Source organism: Perognathus longimembris, chromosome 14 (genome assembly GCF_023159225.1).
Source record: "Perognathus longimembris pacificus isolate PPM17 chromosome 14, ASM2315922v1, whole genome shotgun sequence".
Lineage (NCBI taxonomy): Eukaryota > Metazoa > Chordata > Mammalia > Rodentia > Heteromyidae > Perognathus > Perognathus longimembris.
In genome coordinates, this window is record NC_063174.1 from 60,695,762 (window position 1) to 60,717,045 (window position 21,284).

Sequence of the window (21,284 nt, forward strand, 5' to 3'; positions counted from 1 at the left end):
ACGCGTCACTTCCGCCCCGCCGGCTGACCCGCGTGGCTGCGCGGCTCCCCTCGCCCCGCCCCCCGCAGTCAGCTGTGGCTCCCGGGGGCGGTACCCGTCGCCCAGGCAACGCGCTCCCGGCAGCCCCCGCGGCTCCGCGTCCATCCCGCCTCCTCCCCGCCTCCTCCGGCCCGGCGGGGCCGACGAGTCCTGAGGGGCTGCTGCGGGAGGTGAGTCCGGCGTCCCCCGGCCCCGCGCGCTCCCGTCGCCCCCGTCCGCCCTCCCGGCCTTCGCCCCCCAGGGCCCCCGCTGCCGGCTCGCCGCCCGCCGGGCCCGCCGCTTCTCCTCAGTGGTGGGACCCACCGCCACCGCTCGCCAAGTGCCTGCGGGAGCCGGTGGTCGGCCGCGGAGACCCGACGGCCCTCGGCGGGGGGGGGGGGACGTTGCGGGGGGGCCGAGTCCGCGGCTGCCGCCGAGCGCCCAGCGGTCCGCCCGCGCCTCCCCGCCCCGGCCCCGCCCGCGGCGTCCCTGCGGCCGCGCGCTCGGGCGCCTCAGCCTCGGGACTGACGGGCCGGCCGCCCCGACCCTCGCCGCCGGGTCCCACACCCAGCCGCGGCGAAACGAGCGTTCGCTGGACGGACGGACGAGCGCCCCCGGCCCTTCAGGGAGGGCTGAAGGCCGGGGTGCCGAGGTCAGGGCCGGGGTCGGGCCCCAGCGCCGCCCCGCGCCGCCCCTCCCGGCGGGCCGGCGAGAAGGCGCCCGCAGCCTCCCCAGCCCGTTTCATCAGCGCCCAGAGGCAGGCGACCGCGGCCTCAACTCGGGGGAGGAGGGGGCGTTAAATGGGTCAGTGCTGTGTACAGCCACGCGCCGAGCCTCGGTCAGTCCCGGAAGGCTCCCCGCTTGCTCTCGTCCCTTAAAGCCTCTGGCTCCTTATTACTTGGATGTCATCCACTTTCCTTGCCTTTCTCATTCCCGTCCTTTGTTCTTCCTCCTGTCTTTTTCAACGAGATTTGGGAATTTTCTTCTCTTGTCTCTGTTGTGCTTGGTAGAATGTGGGGTACTGGCCTGGGTGCGCTCCTTTTCACTCGCTGGGGTAATGGACCACCGCAAGCCCTCGCAAAGCGACGTCTCAGAAACTTTAAAGGGAGTTCTGGGAACTCCCTTAAACCCCCATTCCAAGCACGGGCAGAATCTGCTTGTTTACCAGTGAATCCTGGATCTGCTAAGCTGCAAGAGTTTTTATACAATAATGCACATTGATACACATTTTTATTTTTTTGGTAACCTGACTTAACATCCTGTGTGTTCATTCAGCAGGTATTTACTTGGGGTCCCTTGCATGCCAGCCACTGTGCCAAGTCCTCGGGATGCTGTGGTTTGCTCTACAGACCCAGTTGTCAAAGAGATTATGGTCTGGCTTCAGATCTTTCAGGCCTGAGAATCCTGTGGAGGGAACACTGCTGAGGTTTTCAGAACTGGCCTGGAAACCAGCAGTGGGGAAGCTGGGACAGGATACCCTTCTACAGGAAGGGCTGTTGAGAAGCTCTTTGTAGGTTTAAGTTATTTTGTAGCCACGTTGTCCTTTTGAATGGAAGACTGGCTCTTGCTGCATTTGTCTTCAGTTTTTCATAGAGAAGTTACGCATCAGGTTTGAAGAGGATCTCATTTCATTCTTAGTCTCAATTTAATTTTAGCAAAATGGTTTCTGGGGCTGGGGATATGGCCTAGTGGCTAGAGTGCTTGCCTCATATACATGAGGCCCTAGGTTCGATTCCCCAGCACCACATATACAGAAAATGGCCAGAAGTGGCGCTGTGGCTCAAGTGGCAGAGTGCTAGCCTTGAGCAAGAAGAAGCCAGGGACAGTGCTCAGGCCCTGAGTCCAAGCACCAGGACTGGCAAAAAAAAAAAAAAAAAAAAAAAATGGTTTCTCGAATTTGGTGTTTTTGGGGTTTTTTTGGCCAGTCCTGGGCCTTGGACTCAGGGCCTGAGCACTGTCCCTGACTTCTTTTTTTTTTTGCTCAAGGCTAGCACTCTGCCACTTGAGCCACAGCGCCACTTCTGGCCGTTTTCTGTATATGTGGTGCTGGGGAATTGAACCCAGGGCCTCATGTATAGGAGGCAAGCACTCTTGCCACTAGGCCATATTCCCAGCCCCGGTTTCTGGAACTTGGAAGTCTGCAACAGGCAGAACAATTGATTGAACTTGGAAGGATGAGGAACAAATCAGGAAATGGTCATACACACCATGAAAATAGGCTTTGATGTCAATTATAGAGAGGTGTGTGTGTGCACACACACACATTTGCTGATACTGGGGCTTGAACTTGGCCTGGTTGTTGTCTCTTGGCTTTTTTACTCAAGGCTGGCGCCTACCACTTGAGCCACATCTCCACTTCTGCCTTCTTGGTGGTTAATTGGAGAGAAGAGTCTCACAGACTTTCCTGCCTGGGCTGGCTTTGATCCATGATCCTTAGGTCTCACCCTCCAGAGTAGTTAGGATTACAGATGTGAGCCACAGGACATAAAAGTTTAGGAAATTCCATCTCAACCAATGACTGGGCACTGTGGTGCAGGTCTGGCATCCGCATTGGCAAGGGGAAGCACAAATAGGATCAAAGCCCAAGCTGGGTGCTGGTGGCTCATGTGTGTAATCTTAGGAGGCTGAGATCTAAAGATTACAGTTTGAAGCAGGACTAGGCTGGAAAGTCTTTGAGACTCTTAGGTTCAATTAACTACCAAAAAGCTGGAAGTGGAGCTGTAGTTTTAAGGGGTAGAGTGCTTGCCTTGAGCAACAAAGCTCAGGAACAGTGAGTGCCCAGCCCTGTGTTCAAGCCCCAGAGCTGGCACCACAAACAACAACAACAAAAATAAAATGAGCCTACCTCAAAAATAACAAGTATAAAGAGACTGGAGGCATGGATCAAGTGTAGAGCTCTTGCCTAGCAAGTAATCAGGAGGTCCTGATCAACTTTTAGTATCACAAACAAATAAATGGCTAGTTTAGATTGAGAGTATTCTTTTCCAATGAAACTTGAAGTTAGTAATTTAGTTAACTTATTCATTCAATAACATGACATTAGGGCCTCACACTTGCTAGGCAGGTACTCACTCACTCCACTTTACCTAGGCTCCCACTCTTTTTTTGCTTTCATTTTTTTTTTTTTTTTTTTTTTTTTTTTTTTTTTTTTTTTTTTTTTTTTTTGGCCAGTCCTGGGCCTTGGACTCAGGGCCTGAGCACTGTCCCTGGCTTCTTCCCACTCAAGGCTAGCACTCTGCCACTTGAGCCACAGCGCCGCTTCTGGCCATTTTCTGTATATGTGGTGCTGGGGAATCGAACCTAGGGCCTCGTGTATCCGAGGCAGGCACTCTTGCCACTAGGCTATACCCCCAGCCCATGCTTTCATTATTTTTCAGCAGAGACCTCATGTTCTTTTTTCCTGGGATCAGCCTCAGGTCATGATCTTCCTACCTATGACTCTTACATAGCTGGAATCATAGGCATGTGCCACCAAATTAGCTTATAGTGCAGATGAGAGAGCTGATGCTTCCAGTAAGGCTCCATCATTGAGTTGATGAAAAGGGGCAGTGGTGAGGTGGGTTTGGAGAGAGACATTTCTGAGACAGGGAAGGTGGAGGTGTAAGGTAAGGGAATGGAGGAATCAAGAATGAGTGTCAGGACTTTAGCTTGGAGAAGTCTTGTGTTACAAAAGTTTCCTGCTATGGATTTGTGACAGTTATTAATCCCTGCTGTGCTTTTTCTTTGTACATTTGGAAGTTGCTTTTGGCAGTATTTCGGCTTTCTAAGAAGACAGTTCTAGGGATTCTGCCCTTCCATGATATCTATTTAAACCCTTCTAAGCCACAAATCATTTATCTCATCTCCGAATAGTATACCTGCTGTGCAAATTCAAGGTCTAGGCAAGTTTCCCCTCTCCCCTTTAGCCAGACTTTAGTTTCAAAGCCCCTCCTATGTAGAGCTGTCAGTGAACCATATTGATTCAAGTGAATGAATTATGAATTTTTGGAAACTAAATGTCTTGATTTGACTGAGCTATTTTAAGACAAAGATATTTTGTTTTGAGGGTATACATACAGCCCAGACTGGCCTGGAACTTTTTTTTTTTTTTAATCGGGCACAGGGCTTGAACTCAGGGCCTGGGTACTGTCTGTGAGCTTTTTTGCTCAAGGGTAGCACCCTGCCACTTTGAGCCACAGTGCCATTCCTGGTTTTCTGGTGGTTAATTGGAGATAAGAGTTTCATGGGGACTTTTCTGCCCAGGCTGGCTTCAAACCACGATCTTCATATCTCAGCCTCCTGAGTAGCTAGGGTTACAGGCATGAACCAGTGCCCAGCTTGAAAGGGATAGTTTTATGACAGAGAGTCTGGACCTGGGGTAGAGCAGCTTGAAGCATAAAGGCTTGTAAATTGGGCAAGGTGAGCACTAAAAGTACTAGTAGGAAAGTTTGTTGCCAAGTAGTTTTTTCCCAGCCAGGCTCTGCTAATCACACAAGTAATCAATCTTAGCTACTCAGAAGGCTGAGATCTGAGGATTGTGATTCAAAGCCAGCTGGGGCAGGGAAGTCTGTGACTCTTTTTTTATTTTTTGGCCAGTCTTGGGGCTTGGACTCAGGGCCTGAGCACTGTCTCTGGCTTCTTTTTTTGCTCAAGGCTAGTACTCTGCCACTTGAGCCACAGCGCCACTTCTGGCCGTTTTCTGTCTATGTGGTGCTGGGGAATTGAACCCAGGGCTTCATGTTTACCAAGCAAGCACTCTTGCCACTAGGCCATATCCCCAGCCCTCTGTGAGACTCTTATCTCCTATTAACCACCGAAAAGCCAGAAGTAAGTGCTAGGTGTTTTTTTGTTTTTGTTTTTTTCTAGTCATGCACTTGAACTTGGGGCCTGGGCTCTATCCCATCCCTGTGCTCTTTTGCTCAAGGCTAGCACTCTACAACTTTGAGCCACAGTGCTACTTCTGATTTCCTGGTGGCTAATTGAAAATAAGCTTCATGGGCTTTCTTGCCTGGGCTGGCTTTGAACTGTGATCCTTAGATCTCAGACTCCTGAGTAGCTAAGATTATAGGCATGGGCTACCAGCAACCAGCAGAGTTCTAGTTTTGAGCTCAAAGACAATACCTATGCCCTGAGTTCAATCCTGAATACTACCAAAAAAAAATTTTTTTTTAATTTTTGCTTGTCTCTTGATGGGCTGTGATCTCACAGTCTAGATTCATTCCTTTCTGTCTGTCTTTTTCTTTTGGTACTGGAGGTAAGAAACTCATGGACTTTCCTGCCCAGGTTGGCTTTGAACCATGGTCCTCAGATCTCAGGTTCTGAGTAGCTAGGATTATAAGCATGAGCCAGTAATCCAGTAGCTAGTTAAATCTTAATAATCACTGAGCGATACAATTATTTGCTTGCCTTTAGGAAGTTTCTCTTTCATAGATCTTTATTGTGTACTGGTTGTTGTGACTACTCAGAAAATGATTGGAAAACTGGATCTTACGCTGTTTACTAGCCTTAAGTTGGGCTGTCTTGAAAAAAAAGTGGTATTATGGTTGTTTTTCACTCTTGTCATTCATTCTTTCCCCATACAGTTTCCTCTTTTGTTATTTACTCCTCTATTCAATGCATACTCTCCAAAGGTCTCTCATGTACTGGCCCTTTATCAGATGCCAGGCCTAAGAGGATGAGTGAGGCGGGCATGGCTCCTGCTCCTGTGGGATTAACAGATTGTGTATATGTGGGTGAGTGTGCATGTGTGTGCAGACATACATGCATGGACAGGAAAGCAGGACTGTGTGGGAGAAGCAAAGCACCATGAGTTAGTGCTTTGCTGAGGTGAGGGGTAAGGTCAGACAAGGCTTTGGGAGCCTTGAGGACCTTCTTCACCAAAAGGTACATGATAGCTAGAGAAAGCATTCCAAGCAGAGGGAACAGCCAATGCAAGGACTCCTCGGTGAGAATGAGTTGGGAGAATTTGATCAGAAGGATCATAAGTCAGTTGGTCAACTACACAGAAATAGTCCACAGTACAAAACAACCATAAAGTCAGCATCCTAAGAAATTTCTACTAGAGGAGCTTAAAGGTTTTATAGACATAAAGGGTTAAGATATCCCTCCAGATTGAATCAGGGACAGAGCATCTAGCCTTACTTGCTGACTGTCCATCAGAGCTGTGTCCAAGGACCCAGGCCTTGGAGGGAAAGGATCCGTCTTCAAGTCTCTGTTGGGTCTCGTGGCCCTCTGGTCCTCAGTACTAGGGATGATACCACCTTATTTTCCAAATAAGGTAAGGATTGAAGAAGCAAGTGAGCTCTTGGTTAAACGCAATGGGCAAGGGTGAACCGTCTTGCTTCAGGGAAGCCTGGTATCACGCATGCACAGGGGCGCAGGGCCCGACCCTCCATGTGGGAGGTGCTAGTGACTGGATTCTGAACACTGAGGCAGCTGTGAGAAATTAGGAGACCTGCTTTTTTACCCATTCCTTGCCACAGGAAGCACATCTTTGCCTCTGGGGTGGGGTCACTGTCTGCTAGTATGCAATGACTTTTTTCTTTCTCTTCCATATCCTGTGCAATCTGGTGGGCTTCATACCTCACTCAGGATGTTTCCAGTGAAGTCTTCCACACCCACTTAATCCACGCTGATCTCTCCCTCTTCTCATCAAGACCCATGGATTAACACGTAATTACTTGTGGTTTTGTGTTCTGTATCATGTAATCTGCCTGGCTGACTAGATCATAAGAAAGAACTATGTTAAACTTTTTCTACTCTTTCATAGTATTTACAACATAAATTATAGGGGCTGGTACTTTCCGAAGTGCATTTTGAATTAAAAGGCTCTAAAGTGATCTTTAGTAGCACCTTATTTTCTGTTTTTCTTTTTCTTTCTTTCTTTCCCTCCCTCCCTCCCTCCCTTCCTTCCTTCCTTTCCCATCCTGGAGCTTGAATTTAGAGCCTAGGTGCTGTCCCTGAGCCTCTTTGTATTCAAGGTTAGTGCTCTACCACTTGAGCCACAGCACCACTTCTGGCTTTTTCTGAGTAGTTTATTGGAAATAAGAGTCTTACAGACTTTCCTGCCAGGGCTGGATTTGAACCATTGTCCTCAGATCTCAGTCTCCTGAATAGCCTAGGGTTAAAGTGAGAGCCACTGGCACCCAGCTTCATTTTCTGTTTGTTTTTTCTTGTTGTTTGTTTGGTTGGTTTTTTTGCCAGTCCTGGGGCTTGACTCAGGGCCTAAGTGCTGTCCCTGACTTCCTTTTTGCTCAAGGCTAGCACTCTACCAGTTGAGCCACGGCTCCACTTGTGGCCTTTTCTGTATATGTGGTGCTGAGCAATTGAACCCAGGGCTTCATGTATGCAAGGCGAGCACTCTACCACTTAGCCATATTCCCAGCCTTTCATATACTTTTATTTTTGTCAGTTGTGGGGCTTGAACTCTGGGCCTGGACGCTGTCCCTGAGCTCTTCAGCTCAAGGCTGGTATTCTACCACTTGAGCCACAGCACCACTTCCAGTTTTCTGGTGGTTAATTGCAGATGTAAGTCTCACAAACCTTCCTGCCCAGTCTTGCTTTGAACCATGATCCTCAGATCTCAGCCTCCTGAGTAGCTAGGATTACAGGTGTGAGCCACCAGCACCTGGCTTTACTTTCTTTTTTTGCCAGTCCTGGGCCTTGAACTCAGGGCCTGAGCACTGCCCCTGGCTTCTTGCTCAAGGCTAGCACTCTACCACTTGAGCCACAGCACCACTTCTGTCTGTTTTCTGTATATGTGGTGCTGGGGAATCAAACCCAGGGCTTCATGTATACGAGGCAAGCACTCTTGCCACTAGGCCATATTCCTAGCCCCTTGCTTGCTTTCTTTGATCTGTAATTTTGCCTGAAAGTTCCATGTTCCACTATTTTCTTTCTTTTTGGCAGTACTGGGATGTGAATTTAGGGCCTCTCACTTGCTAGGCAGGTGTTCTACCACACTAGCTATATGTACTATCCCCCAGGGTCCACTGTTAATCGTTACTTCTTTCTGACATGACTAGGCATTCAGTATAATAATAGTCCTTGTTAAAACACAGATACCGGGGCTGGGGATATGGCCTAGTGGCAAGAGAGCTTGCCTCCCATACATGAAGCCCTAGGTTCGATTCCCCAGCACCATGTATACAGAAAACGGCCAGAAGGGGTGCTGTGGCTCAAGTGGCAGAGTGCTAGCCTTGAGCAAAAAGAAGCCAGGGACAGTGCTCAGGCCCTGAGTCCAAGGCCCAGGACTGGCAAAAAAACAAAACAAAAACCAAAACAAAACACAGATACCATCTTTGTTTATATATGTACATATTACTATCATTATAATACTGTTTCTTATTCTGTAGCCCCAGGTTTTCCTCCATGACGAATAAACATTCCTTTCCCTTCCTGAGGAACATCTGTGGAAACCTTGGTCATGGCATCCATATCAGAGCCTGTTACATTCAAAGAGTTCTGTCCTTTATACTATCTCCTCAATGCCATTCCCACGAAGATCCAGAAGGGTTTCCGTTCTCTTGTGGTCTACCTCACAGCCCTGGATACCAACGAGGACTACATTGCGGTGGGCAGTAGCATTGGCATGCTTTATCTATACTGCCGGCACCTCAACCAGATGAAAAAGTACAACTTTGAGGTGAGTTGCTTTTGAGTCTTAGCATGCCTGAACCGTGCTTGACGTTAAGCACATTTGTGTTGTAGAATAGGGTAATACACTTCTGATTTTCTACATACAATATGGCATCATTCCTCATCTAAACAATGCTTTAAAAAAACTTTTTTTTGCCAGTCCTGGGGCTTGGACTCAGGGCCTGAGCACTGTCCCTGGCTTCTTTTTGCTCCAAGGCTAGCACTCTACCATTTGAGCCACAGCGTCACTTCTGCCCGTTTTCTATACATGTGATGCTGAGGAATCGAACCTAGGGCTTCATGTATACAAGGCAAGCACTCTTGACACTAGGCCATATTCCCAGCCCTTTAAAACCATTTTTAACTAAAAGAAATACAAGTAAAGTCGTTGCTGTTTTCAACTTTTTACCGTGTTTTCAAAAGTCCTGTTACGTTGCAACATATTATAGTGTTTAACATTTACTAGGAAACTTTAGAAATAGATATGTTTGTTAACTTTTGTTTCTCAAAGTGCCTAGTTACTGTCTTGAAATGATTATAAAAAAAATTGTATTAGCAAATTGCCAGATTATGCACATCGGAAATAAGGTTACTTCTATAGCACAGATAACCAGACCAATTGTGTTCTCCCCTGATTCGGCTGTCTTTGTACTGTAGGTGTTGCTAGGGATGTTTTATAGTGGTGGAATGACTGGCACCAAGTACTGATAAACTGTAAGCTAATTTACCCTATGGGTAAACCCATAGTTTACCCTCTGATAAATCCATGCATAAAAGATTATATATATACATATAAGTGTATATATATGTGGTTATTACAAAAGTGATGTACAGAGGGATTACAGTTATATAAGTTAGGTAAAGAGTACACTTCGTTTTAGACAATGTCACCTCTTCCCTTGCTTTCTCCCTGTTATTCTCTCTCATCCTCACCCACAAATTATATAGTTCATTTTCAATATAGTGTCCAGTGAGTACCACTAGCTGCATTTATTCACCCTTTGCCCCTCCATGTTTTTTATTTTAATTTTTTTATTTTTTATTTTGGCCAGTCCTGGGGCTTGGACTCAGGGCCTGAGCACTGTCCCTGGCTTCTTTTTGCTCAAGGCTAGCACTCTGCCACTTGAGTCACAGCGCCACTTCTGGCCATTTTCTATATATGTGGTGCTGGGGAATTGAACCCAGGGCCTCATGTATACAGGCCAAGTACTCTTGCCACTAGGCCATATCCCCAGCCCCAACCCCTCCATGTTTGTGCCCTCGTGTGTGTGTATGTGTGTGTGCGTGTGCCAGTATTGGGGCTTGAACGCAGGGCCTGGGCACCGTCCCTGAGCTGCTTTTGCTCAAGGCTAGCCCTCTACCACTTGAACTACAGCACCACTTCTGAGTTTTTCTGTTTATGTGGTACTGAGGAATTGAAACCAAGGTTTCATGCATCCCTAGGTAAGCACTCTACTACTAAGCCACATCCCCAGCCCATCCCCCATACATATATTTTAACAACAGCAGCAAAAAAAAAAAAAAAACATGTTTCCATTTCCAAGAGTTTGTTTCAATAAGTAGTATTTTAAATTTTCAGAGAAAGTTATATCTTTGTGCTGAAAGAGCATAAGCAAGCTAGCCTCTGGTGGCTCGTTCCTGTAATCCTAACTACTCAGGAGACTGAGATCTGAGGGTTACAGTTCAAAGCCAGCCCGTGCAAGAAAATCTATGAGACCCTTAACCACCAAAAAGCTAGAAGTAGAGCTGTGGCTCAAGTGGTAGAGCACTAGCCTTGTGTACAAAAACTCAGAGGGACAGACTGGGAATGTGGCTTAGTAGTAGGGTGCTTGCCTGGCATGCATGAAGCCCTGGGTTTAGTTCCTCAGTATCACATAAATAGAAACAGCCAGAAATAGTGCTATGGCTCTAGTGGTAGAGCACTAGCCTTGAGCAAAAAGAGCTCAGGGACAGTGCCCAGGCCTCTGGGTTCAAGTCCCAGGACTGGCAAAAAATAAATAAATAAAACAACTGAGGGACAGTGCCCAGGCTCTAAGTTCCAGTCCAAGGACTGGCACCAAAAATAAAAAAATAAATAAAATGAAAATAAAGAAGAAAGCAGACCTTTAGTGTGGTAAATATAGTCTGACATGTGTTTTCGAGAAGAGTGCTCTTGAAGGAAGCTTCCTTCTTTAGAAGTTAGTGGGAGAAGTTAGGTGGAAGCACAAAACGTTCTTCCTAGCAACTGCCAAAAGACACCAAGAAAATGTTGTAAGGCATTAATTAATGAGTACAAAAATGTTATAAAACTGGTTAAGTGTACGGCTGGAATATGTGTGAGCACAGACCACAAAAGATTACTTGACTAAAGTTTCTAATTTTGTTTTGAGACTAAATATATGATATCTTAGTATTTAGTTGTTGAAATCCTGCAGGTTTGCCTTCAGGACAAACTTCAAGTGTTACGTGCTGATTTCCGCAGATGTTGGTGGAGAATGCTGCTTCTTGTCTCTGCAGCCTCTCCCTGGGAATTCATTCAGCAAGCATTCATGGAGTGCTTAGTGTGTTCCCAGCCTATGACGAGTCCTGGAGCTGGAGTTGAGAGCACAACAGGCAGACTCTGTCCTTGAGGAGCTTAGTTCTCATGGAAGAGCCAGTAAAATAAGGAAGAGAAGTTATTAACTAAATATAGAAACAAAACCAAAAAAAAAAAAAAAAGCAAAGCAGGCATAGGAGAATAAAGCAGCGAGTGAGCTAAGCAGTGCCAGGAGGGGTGGTTGCAAAGTCCAAGAAAGGTCCCGCAGAGCAGGGGACACTTGAATAAAGACCTAATGGAAGAGTGACCAGCATGCCATGCTGATCGGACTGAGGTAGATTTCCACAGGAAGGGGCTGGAAATAAGGCCTAGTGGCAAGAATGATTGGCTCGTATACATGAAGCCCTGGGTTCATTTCCTCAGCACCACATATATAGAAAAGGCCAGAAGTGCTGCTGTGGCTCAAGTTGGCAGAGTGCTAGCCCTGAGCAAAAAAAAAGAAGCCAGGGACAGTGCTCAGGCCCTGAGTTCAAGCTCAAGGACTGGCAAAAAAAAAAAAAAAAAAAAAAAGATTTCCACAGGAAAGACCCTGAGCTTAGGAACATAGCTAAGAGCCTGTCTCATTGGCTTAAACCTATTGTATTTTCTAAAGTGATGCAGAAATCAGTTTTTATCTCACCTGTGAGCCAAAGGTGCAATTGCCTAATGCCTTCCCTTGGCTTTTCCTGGGGAGGTAACCTCCCGATTGTTTCCCAATAAATGTCATGGGATAGTTGGATATGAACATCAGTGGAAAAGTAGAACTGGACTGCAGGCTCATTTTATGTAGAGGCTGAGGCTCAGCTCAGCAGTGGAGCGCTTGCCTTACTGGGCTTAACCCCTTACACTGAAAGGAAGGAAAAGGGAGGGGGAATATGAGGAGGAGAAGGGAAGGACTCTGACATTGCCGCTTTACTGCTAAGACTTGTGCTGGCTGGCGTGTTCTACTCCCCTCATTTAGATCCTCTAGTGTGTGGGCCCCAGGCCTGGCGCCTTCCTTCAACTCTGGCCTTCGTTCTTGACTCCATTTTGCTGTGGAGTTAGGAAAACTATGTCAGGAGAGTAGATGCCTTTGTATAATGTTGAGTTCATTATCAGGTTGTGTAAATATTCAAACTTCTCTTTTGGTAAAGAAGAAAATTAGTAAAACCTACGAATTCTTATTTAGTCTTTACAGATAATTCAAATCTACTAGTTACTTGGAATACTAGCAGTTTGCTGAAGATTAAGCTTTGTCCTTCCAAGAGAAACTCATGAAGAAAGCTTTGCCGGACTTCATGGTTCTCACCAGTGCACTCACAAAAAGCACATTGTCCTGATACTTTTCTTCCTGGTTATAAAGGAAAAGTGGCCTGATGAGGTGCCCAAGGCTGATGCCAAGGCGTTTGTCTACAAAACCAGTCCTGGCACCTTTCAAATCAAAAGACTTTTTAGTTGACTCCCATAATCCTGGCCACTCAGAAGGCTGAGATCTGAAGTGCAACGTTCAAAGCCAATCTGGGCAGGAAATCCATGACACTCTACCCATCAGTCCCCATCCCTAACTCACAGAAGTGAATGTGGCTCCAGAAGTAGAGCTCCAGCCTTGAACAGAAAGGCTTAGGGACAGTGCCCAAGTCTTGAGTGTAAGTCCCAGTACTGGAACACACACACAAAAAGACTTTTTTTTTTTAATCAAAATATTTGATTATTGAATTTCTGCTTGATGAAGTTTTGTTATCAGGAGGGCAACAGCACATTCCTCTAGGGAGTTGGAAATGAAGGAAGCAGGAAAGGTAAACACAATAGGTGAGATGGGCAAAGTCACCTACCTGATAGGGTAGAAGCTTGTCTCCCGGCCAGGCTAAGACAGAATTGCCCCCATATCAGAGAAGAGAGTGGAGCAGAGGAAGAGGAGGAGAGTCTGTGTGTCACATGGGAAGACTACCACCAGGACGGACCTCCTGAGCAGCGGGGCGGCCCTGCAAGTGCGCTGTGCCAGGTCTGTGCACAGGGACCTCTTGTCTCCTCTCCTGGCTTCTGGGCTGGCCTTGCTTCCTATGTTGAATGGTAAATGAGGGAAGAATATATAGGCCAGACCTCTTGAGCGTTCTGGAGCTTTCTCTCTCTCTCTCTCTCTCTCTTTAATGCCAGCCCTGGGGCTTGGGCTCAGGGCCTGAGCACTGTCCCTGGCTTCCTTTTGCTCAAGGCTAGTTAGCACTCTACCACTTGAGCCACAGCACCACTTCCAGCCTTTTCTGTTTATGTGGTGTTGAGGAATCAAACCCAGGGCTTTGTGCTTGCTAGACAAGCCCTCTACCACTAAGCCACCTTCCTAGCCCCTTGTGTTCTGTTTTTGATGTTTTGGGGTGTGTGTGTGTGTGTGTGTGTGTGTGTGTGTGTGTGTGTGTGTGTGTGTGTGTGTGTGTGTGTGTTGGCTAGTCCTAGGCCTTGAACTCAGCACTTGGGCACTGTCCCTGAGCATCTTTTGCTCAAGGCTTGCACTCTACCACCTGAGCTACAGCACCACTACGGGGGTTTTTCTGTGTATGTGGTACTGAGGAACCACCCCAGGGCTTCATGCATGCTAGGCCAGCACTCTACCACTAAAGCTACATTCCCAGCCTGTGTTCTGGTTTTTATGACCAGTAATTCATGGTAGAATAACAAATTGGCTTTTTGGCTTCAGTGTCAACCTACTTTTTGTGGACATAAATCCTCTTCTCTGGGCTTCATTGATGAATAGCAGGACACTTAAAATCATGGAGTATGTGGGTCAGGATAGTTGAGGGCCAGACCTTTCATGTGCTTAAGCAAGAACATGTTGCAGGGGTTGGAGGTGTGGCTCAATTGGTAGAGCACTAGCCAATGAGTAAAAACAGCAGGTATCAAGTTCAAGTTTGAGTCCCAGTCTTGGAACTAAAGGAAAAGAAGAGAAAAGAAAACAAAAAGAAAAGATATGCATGTACATGTGGTAAAGCTATAATAATAAAAGCAAAGAATATTTAATCCTGACATGAAGAATGTGATTTTTCAGTAGGGCTGTGTAGTCAGGAAGAGGCATGTGGAGCCTCAAAGGTGCTGTTAATCCCTTTCCCAAGCTAGATGGCTTTCTACAGATGCTTATTTTGTAACTCTCTAGGCTGTTCATGTGCTGTAACCAGCCATGTATGTAATAGTTGGGCACTGGTGGCTCACGCCTTTTATCTTAGTTGAATAGGAGGCTAACATCTGAGGATAACAGTTCAAAACCATCCTGGGAATCAAAGTCCAAGAGACTCTTATCTCCAACAAACCAGTAAAAAGTCAGAATTGGAGCTGTAGCTCAAGTGGTTGAGTGCTAGCCTAAGCACAAAAGTTTAGGGACAGCACCTAGGCCCTGAGTTCAAGCCCTAGGACCTCCATGAAGGAAAGAAAAAGAGATTGCCTTTTTAAAATGTGGGGTATTTTTTGGTGTGGGTACTGGGGCTTGAACTTGGGGTATTGTGCTCTTTCTTTCTCTTTCTTTTTTCTTTTTTTGGCCAGTCCTGGGCCTTGAACTCAGGGCCTTGAACACTGTCCCTGGCTTCTTTTTGCTCAAGGCTAGCACTCCGCCACTTGAGCCACAGCGCCACCTCTGGCCGTTTTCTCTATATGTGGTGCTGAGGAATCGAATCCAGGGCTTCATGTATATGAGGCGAGCACTCTTGCTACTAGGCCATATTCCCAGCTTATTGTGCTCTTTCTTACTTGGCTTTTTTTCTTGAGGTTGGTGCTTTAACACTTGAGCAATACCTCCCCTTCTGGCTTTTATCCACCCCCTTAGTTGGAGGTAAAAGTCTCATGGATTTTATGCCTGGATTGGCTTCAAACTGTGATCCTAAGATCTCAGCCTTCTGAGTAGGTAGGATTATAGTTATGAGCCAGAAACACCTGGCCTTAGACTAGTTCCTTACTAACTATTGATTGCAATAATTAATTAGTCCATTACTAGCCAATGATAGTCTAAACTATTGCAACTTTTAGTATCTTGCTCCTTATCATGTATATCAGAAACATTTGACTGATAACACTAGGAAGATCCCGCTCCTCCATCTTATAGCTTAAGGTCCAAACATCTTAACTGTATGACAATGTGACAGTGGATGTATTTATAGTTGTTGAAAATGCCCTGGAAGCTGCAGAGTCCCAGATGAAAGTTAGCTCTGTCATCACCACCTCCTCTTGCTGTGGGCGGCTTTTCCTGTGCATGCCTCATTGCTGCAGCTCAGCTTTCAGAGAGCCAGGGCTGTGGCCTGCTTCAGTTTGCACAGCTACAGCATCTCACTTGCTATTGAGAGTATGGGGGGTATATAAATCACTGTGTCAGAATTTAGAATAACATATCTTAGCAAAGTCAAAGCAGTTGTGCAGAGTCTGATTTTCTAAATGATCATATTAGCATATCCAAATGGTTCCAACAATAGCAAAAAATTTGCAAGGCCTACCAAGAAACATGAGTGTATGATATTCCATTCAAAGGGAATCAGTAAACCAACAAAACTACCATCAAACCAACTCCCCGTGGCTCACACCTGTGATCCTTAGCTACTCAGGTGGGTGAGATCTGAGAGTTGCAGTTTGAAGCCAGCCAGGGTAGGAAAGTCTTTGAGAGTCTTACCTCCAATTAGCCAGCAAAAAAATGGAAGCGGACCTGTGGCTCAAGTGGTAGAGTGCTAGCCTTGAGCACAAAGAAACCAGGGACAGTGCTCAGGCCCTGAATTCAAACCCCAGGACTGGAAAAAAAAAGAAAACTTAAACCAAAAATATCCTATGCCGAAAAGTATTACAATTTTAAAATTTTACTAGAAGCCTTCAAATCTGCTTTTTCTTTTTTTCTGTTTTTGTTTTTCTTTTCGCTGGTCCTGAGGTTTGAACTGAGGGCCTAGTCACTGCCCCTGAACTTTTTTGCTCAAGGCTAACCCTGTGTCACTTTGAGCCATAGCTGTACTTTGAGTTTTCTGGTGGTTAATTGGATTAAGTGTCTTACAGACTTTCTTGCCCAGGCTGGTTTTGAGAATGTAGTCCTCAGATCTCAGCTTCCTGAGTAGCTTTTATAGTAGTTTTATAGGCTTGAGTCATCAGCACCCAGGTCAAATCTACTTTTTCTTTTCTTTGCTAGTCCTGGGGCCTGAACTCAGGTCCTGGGCACTGTCCCTGAGCTTCTTTTGCTCAAGGCTAGCACTCTACCACTTGAGCCACAGTACTACTTTCAGCCTTTTCTCTTTATGTGGTGCTGAGGAACCGAAGCCAGGGCTTCATGCATGCTAGGCAAGCACTCTACCACTAAGCCACATTCCCAGCCCTCTTTTTTTTTTTTTTTTTTTTGTATAGAACTGAGGTTTGAATTCTGGCTCTTAACTTTGCTAGGCAGGGTAGCTAACACTTGAGTTGTGCCCTCAGCCCACATTAGATGCCTTCAGGGCAGATAGAAGCAGACAAGAAGTCTGTGAATTTAAAGAGAAAAATTGATCAAAAGAAAAAGTTTGAAGAAAAACTGATAGAATCTCAGGGACCTGTGGGATAGCATCAAGAAGACTGACTTGTGGGAGTTAGAGAAGGGAATGAGAGAAAGTAACTGAAGAAATAGCACAAAAGGCACAAATACAAGTATCCAAGAAGTTCAGAGATCTCAACTGCGTGAAGCCAGGCCAAAGGCATAGCTCAAGTAGTAGAGTGTTAGTTGAGCAAGCACGCTGAGAGATTGCAAGGCCCTGAATTCAAACCTTAGTACTGTTGGGGGTGAGGGAGGGGTGGGGAACAAGTAGTTATGGAATGGGAATGTGGCTTTGTGGTAGAGTGCTTGCCTAGCATGCATGAAGCCCTGGGTTCAGTTCCTCAGCACAATATAAACAGGAAAAGCCAGAATTGGCACTGTGGCTCTAGAGGTAGAGTGCTAGAAAGAAGCCAGAGACAGTGCTCAGGTCCTGAGTCCAAGCCCCAGGACTGGCCAAAAAAAAAAAAAAAAAAAAAGAGAGAGAGAGAGAGAGTCTCATGGATTTTTCTGCCTGGACTGGTTTGACCCATGCTCCTCAAATCTTCTGAGTAACTAGGATTACAGCCACAAACCATCAGCGCCTGGCTACTTCTGTTTATTTTAATATAAGAAAAAGTAGGGACAGGGATCCAGACAGGAAAATAAGATTTTAAGATGTTTACATGTCTTTCTAGCTTGCATACATTTCCAACAGGAACATATGGGCTGCAGCCAAATAAATCCCTGGCCTCTTTTGGTTCTGCCTTCCTTGCTGTATGCTTTAAATGCTGTCTGCTTACAGATCTCTTTGTTCTCCACATTGCCTCTTTCAGGGGAAGACGGAGTCTATCACCGTGGTGAAGCTGCTGAGCTGCTTTGATGACCTGGTGGCAGCGGGCACTGCCTCAGGGAGGGTGGCAATTTTTCAACTGGTGTCTTCCTTGCCAGGGAGAAATAAACAAGTGGGTACTCATACCATTCATATTTCTCCACTTCTTGGCAAATTCCTCATGGATTTTAAAAATGAAAAATCCTCATCTCTCTAGAAAACTTATTCTTAGAATACCGTGCTGTTCATAACTAGGTGACATTTCTGTTCCTGCATGGCATAAAGCACACAGGAATGTCTTCAAGTTTGCTTAATACCCTCTGCTGTGTTCTTGTGAGGTTTGTTCTTGTTGCTTTATTGTTTTGGTGGTACTGAGGTTTGAAATTAGGGCCTTGCCCTTACTAGGTAGGCACGCTTCTGCTTGGGCCACACTCTTAGCACTTTCTTCTTTAGCTATTGTTCAAATAGCTATTTTTTCCAAAAGGTACTTGCGTTTGTTGTTTGAGACAGGATCTTGCTGTGTGGCCCAGTCTGGACTCCTGGTCTTCCTGCATTGGCCTCTTGAGTGCGAGGATTCTAAGAGAGTACCACTGCTGAGCGCCAGTGGCTCACACCTACAATCCTTCTACTTAGGAGGCTAAGATCTGAGGATCAAGGTTCAAAGACAACCCCGGCAGGAAAGTCTATGAGATTCTTAATTGATAATTAACCACCAGAAAACCAAAGTTGGCACTGGGGCTCAAGTGGTAGAGGGCTAGCCTTGAGCTGAATAGTTCAAGCCCCACAATTGACAAAAAAAAAAAGTGCACCATTTTGCCCCACTTCTCTCAGTTTTCAGTGTGAACAGACAAGCATAGCCCTGTACAGCGTTCTGTATGGAACACTAGCTCTCCATAAATAATTGATGTCCACATAGTCCCAGTTACTGCATAATCCCCTTCCTTGTGTGTTTTTATTGTTTATTCATAGCTTCGGAGATTTGATGTCACTGGTTTTCACAAGCATAGCATTACGGCTCTGGCTTGGAGCCCCAACGGAATGAAGTTATTCTCAGGAGATGACAAAGGGAAAATCATCTATTCTTCTCTGGACCTAGACCAGGTAAATTATTTTCAGAAATATTGTTGACTATTTTTAATGTTAGAAATATATTCAAATTCCATTTTAGCTAGATGACTATATACCTGACTGTAGCCCCTTTATAATATCAATAGTTTTTTGTTTTTGTTTTTTTTTGCCAGTCCTGGGCCTTGGACTCAGGGCCTAAGCACTGTTCCTGGCTTCCTTTTGCTCAAGGTTAGCACTCTACCACTGGAGCTACAGTGCCACTTCTGGCCATTTTCTACATATGTGGTGCTGGGGAATCGAACCCAGGGCCTCATGTGTATAAGGCAAGCTCTCTTGCCACTAGGCCATATTCCTAGCCCCTCAATAGTTATTTTTAACACTTTTTTTCATGGGCTTTTTCAATATTTTATAAGGCACTTCTGTGACTGAAGAATTAGCCTGCTGGAACATTCACTTCTTCAGTATTATTATTTCCCATGCTTACACTAGGGCTTGAACTCGGGCCTGTACACTGTCCTTAAGCTCTTTTGCTCAAGGGTGGCACTCTACCACTTGAACCACAGCTTCATTTCTGGCTTTTTGTGGTTGACTGGAGATAAGAGTCTCCCCAACTATTCATGCCCAGGCTGACTTCAAACCATGGTCCTCAGATCTCAGCCTCCTGAGTAGGTAGGATTATAGGTATGTCACCAGTGCCCGGCACTTCTTTATTATTTTTAACTGACAGGAAAATCAGCCATTTTTATGAGATACCATGTGATGACTCAGTACTTGTATTTATTGTGTGATGCTTAAGTCAGGGCAAATGTGTTGAACTTTTCCACCACTTGGCACATACTTGTGGGGAATCATTCCTGGTTTTCATCCTTCTGTTCTCATGGGCTAACTACTTAGGAGAAGGCATTTTCCTCCTGTTTCCTAGGAGGGTTAGAAGTGATACAAAGCATTTTCCAGTCCTACCTGCAGGTAAGGTTAGTGTGTTCAGTGATGGAGACCCTATTTCCAGACATACCTGGCCTGTGCAAGATGACCTGTGACAAGAAGTGGTAGAGGAGGGGAAGGTTCAGCAACAGCAAAGAGCTCTGCCCTCAAGGATTTTTTTTTTTTTTTTTTTTTGCTGTTGTCAGTCAAGGGGCTTGAACTCAGGGCCTGGGCACTATCCCTAAGTTCTTCCGCTCAAGGCTTGCACTCTACCACTTGAGCCACAGCACCACTTCTGGTTTCCTGGTGGTTAACTGGAGATAAGAGTCTCAAAGGCGGGCTGGGAATATGGCTTAGTGGTAAAGTGCTCTCCTCGTATACATGAAGCCCTGGGTTCAATTCCTCAGCACCACATATATAGAAAAAAGCCGGAAGTGGTGCTGTGGCTCAAGAGGCAGAGTGCTAGCCTTGAGCAAAAAGAAGCCAGGGACAGTGCTCAGGCCCTGAGTCCACGCCCCAGGACTGGCAACAAAAACAAAACGAAACAAAAAGAGTCTCAAAGGGATTTTTCAGCCCAGGCTGGCTTTGAACTATGATCCTCAGATCTCAGCCTCCTGCGTAGTAGCTAGGATTACATGTGTGAGCCACCAGCACCTGGCTCTCAGCTTCTTTTTTGATAGGGTCTTGCTCCATTTCCCAGGCTGACCTCAAACTACAGTTCATTTGTTTCTGCTTCCTGAGATTACAGGTGTCCCCCATCACACTTGGCTTAAATTTTTCTTTCCAAGTGATGTGGCATGAGATAGACGTTAACGTTTACTATTATCAGTAAAGACTTTTCCAGATTCCATTGCAGTAGGTTGACACTGAATCTGAGGAAATTAAAACATACATTTTTTTGGCAGTACTAGAGTTTGACCTCAAGGCCGGCTTGCTAGGCAAGTGTTGCACTACACAACATTGACCTGATCTCTCACTGGATTCTCACAGGGCATCTGCAACTCACACTTGGTGTTAGAAGAGCCGTCCTCCATTGTGCAGCTGGATTATAGCCAGAAGGTATTGCTCATCTCTACCTTGCAGAGAAGTCTACTCTTCTACACAGAGGAAAAGTCTGTCAAGCAGATTGGAACTCAACCAAGAAAAAGGTATGTTTCATGAACACTTGTTTGCGCTCAGTGTCAGGGCCTTGACACAGAAGTGGCTCTGAATTCTAGAGTTTTTTATGTGCTGGATGTGGACCCACCCGCTCTGTCCTGGGGCTCCTGGTGGCCTATGCTTGCTTAGGCACCTCATGGGATGCTCTGATTAAGGAGTTGAGGGACCTGCGGGGGAGTACTCAGCCTCAGTGTGGGGTGTGCTGTGTCCAGCTCTGGGGTGGCCGGCGCAGACCCAGGGACTTGGTTATGGAGCGCCTCCTGCCACAGCTGCCCTCGTGCTTTGTACCATGGCAGCCTTGTCATGGCCAGGTAGCAGAGCAATGTGAGCCCCGGATTCTGGCTGACAGTTGTCCTCCCAGGAGCAAGTATGGCGCTGCACGCTGAGTGGCAGTAGCCAGGACGGGGAAGGTCCTGTCTAAGAGAGTATCTCCCCTTTGATGACCAGCTGCTGAGCTCTCCTCCACCATACCTGTCAGGTGCATGAGGGCAGGTGGAGTGAGTGCATGTGTGACCTGCATTCACCATCCTCGTCCCAGCCTCACGTACTCTGCAGCCAGGTCGTGTGGGATGAGTGAGGGAAGGGGGAGCAGGGCAGTTGAGTTGGTGAGAAGGAGGGAGAAGGAGCCAGATGGGCATGGGGGACAG

General features: G+C 46.3%; 1 protein-coding gene across 1 annotated transcript in view; it reads left to right on the forward strand.

Annotated features, from left to right (window-relative positions):
• The first annotated feature begins 144 nt into the window (after positions 1-144).
• Tecpr2 (tectonin beta-propeller repeat containing 2) overlaps positions 145-21,284 on the forward strand; it is a 67,065-nt gene continuing 45,925 nt past the window's right edge. The window contains exons 1-6 of the mRNA XM_048362402.1: positions 145-209; positions 6,589-6,669; positions 8,352-8,641; positions 17,495-17,623; positions 18,460-18,591; positions 20,470-20,627. Coding sequence (XP_048218359.1) covers positions 8,423-8,641; positions 17,495-17,623; positions 18,460-18,591; positions 20,470-20,627 — 638 coding nt within the window. The 5' untranslated portion in view covers positions 145-209; positions 6,589-6,669; positions 8,352-8,422. The remainder of the gene's footprint in view (positions 210-6,588; positions 6,670-8,351; positions 8,642-17,494; positions 17,624-18,459; positions 18,592-20,469; positions 20,628-21,284) is intronic.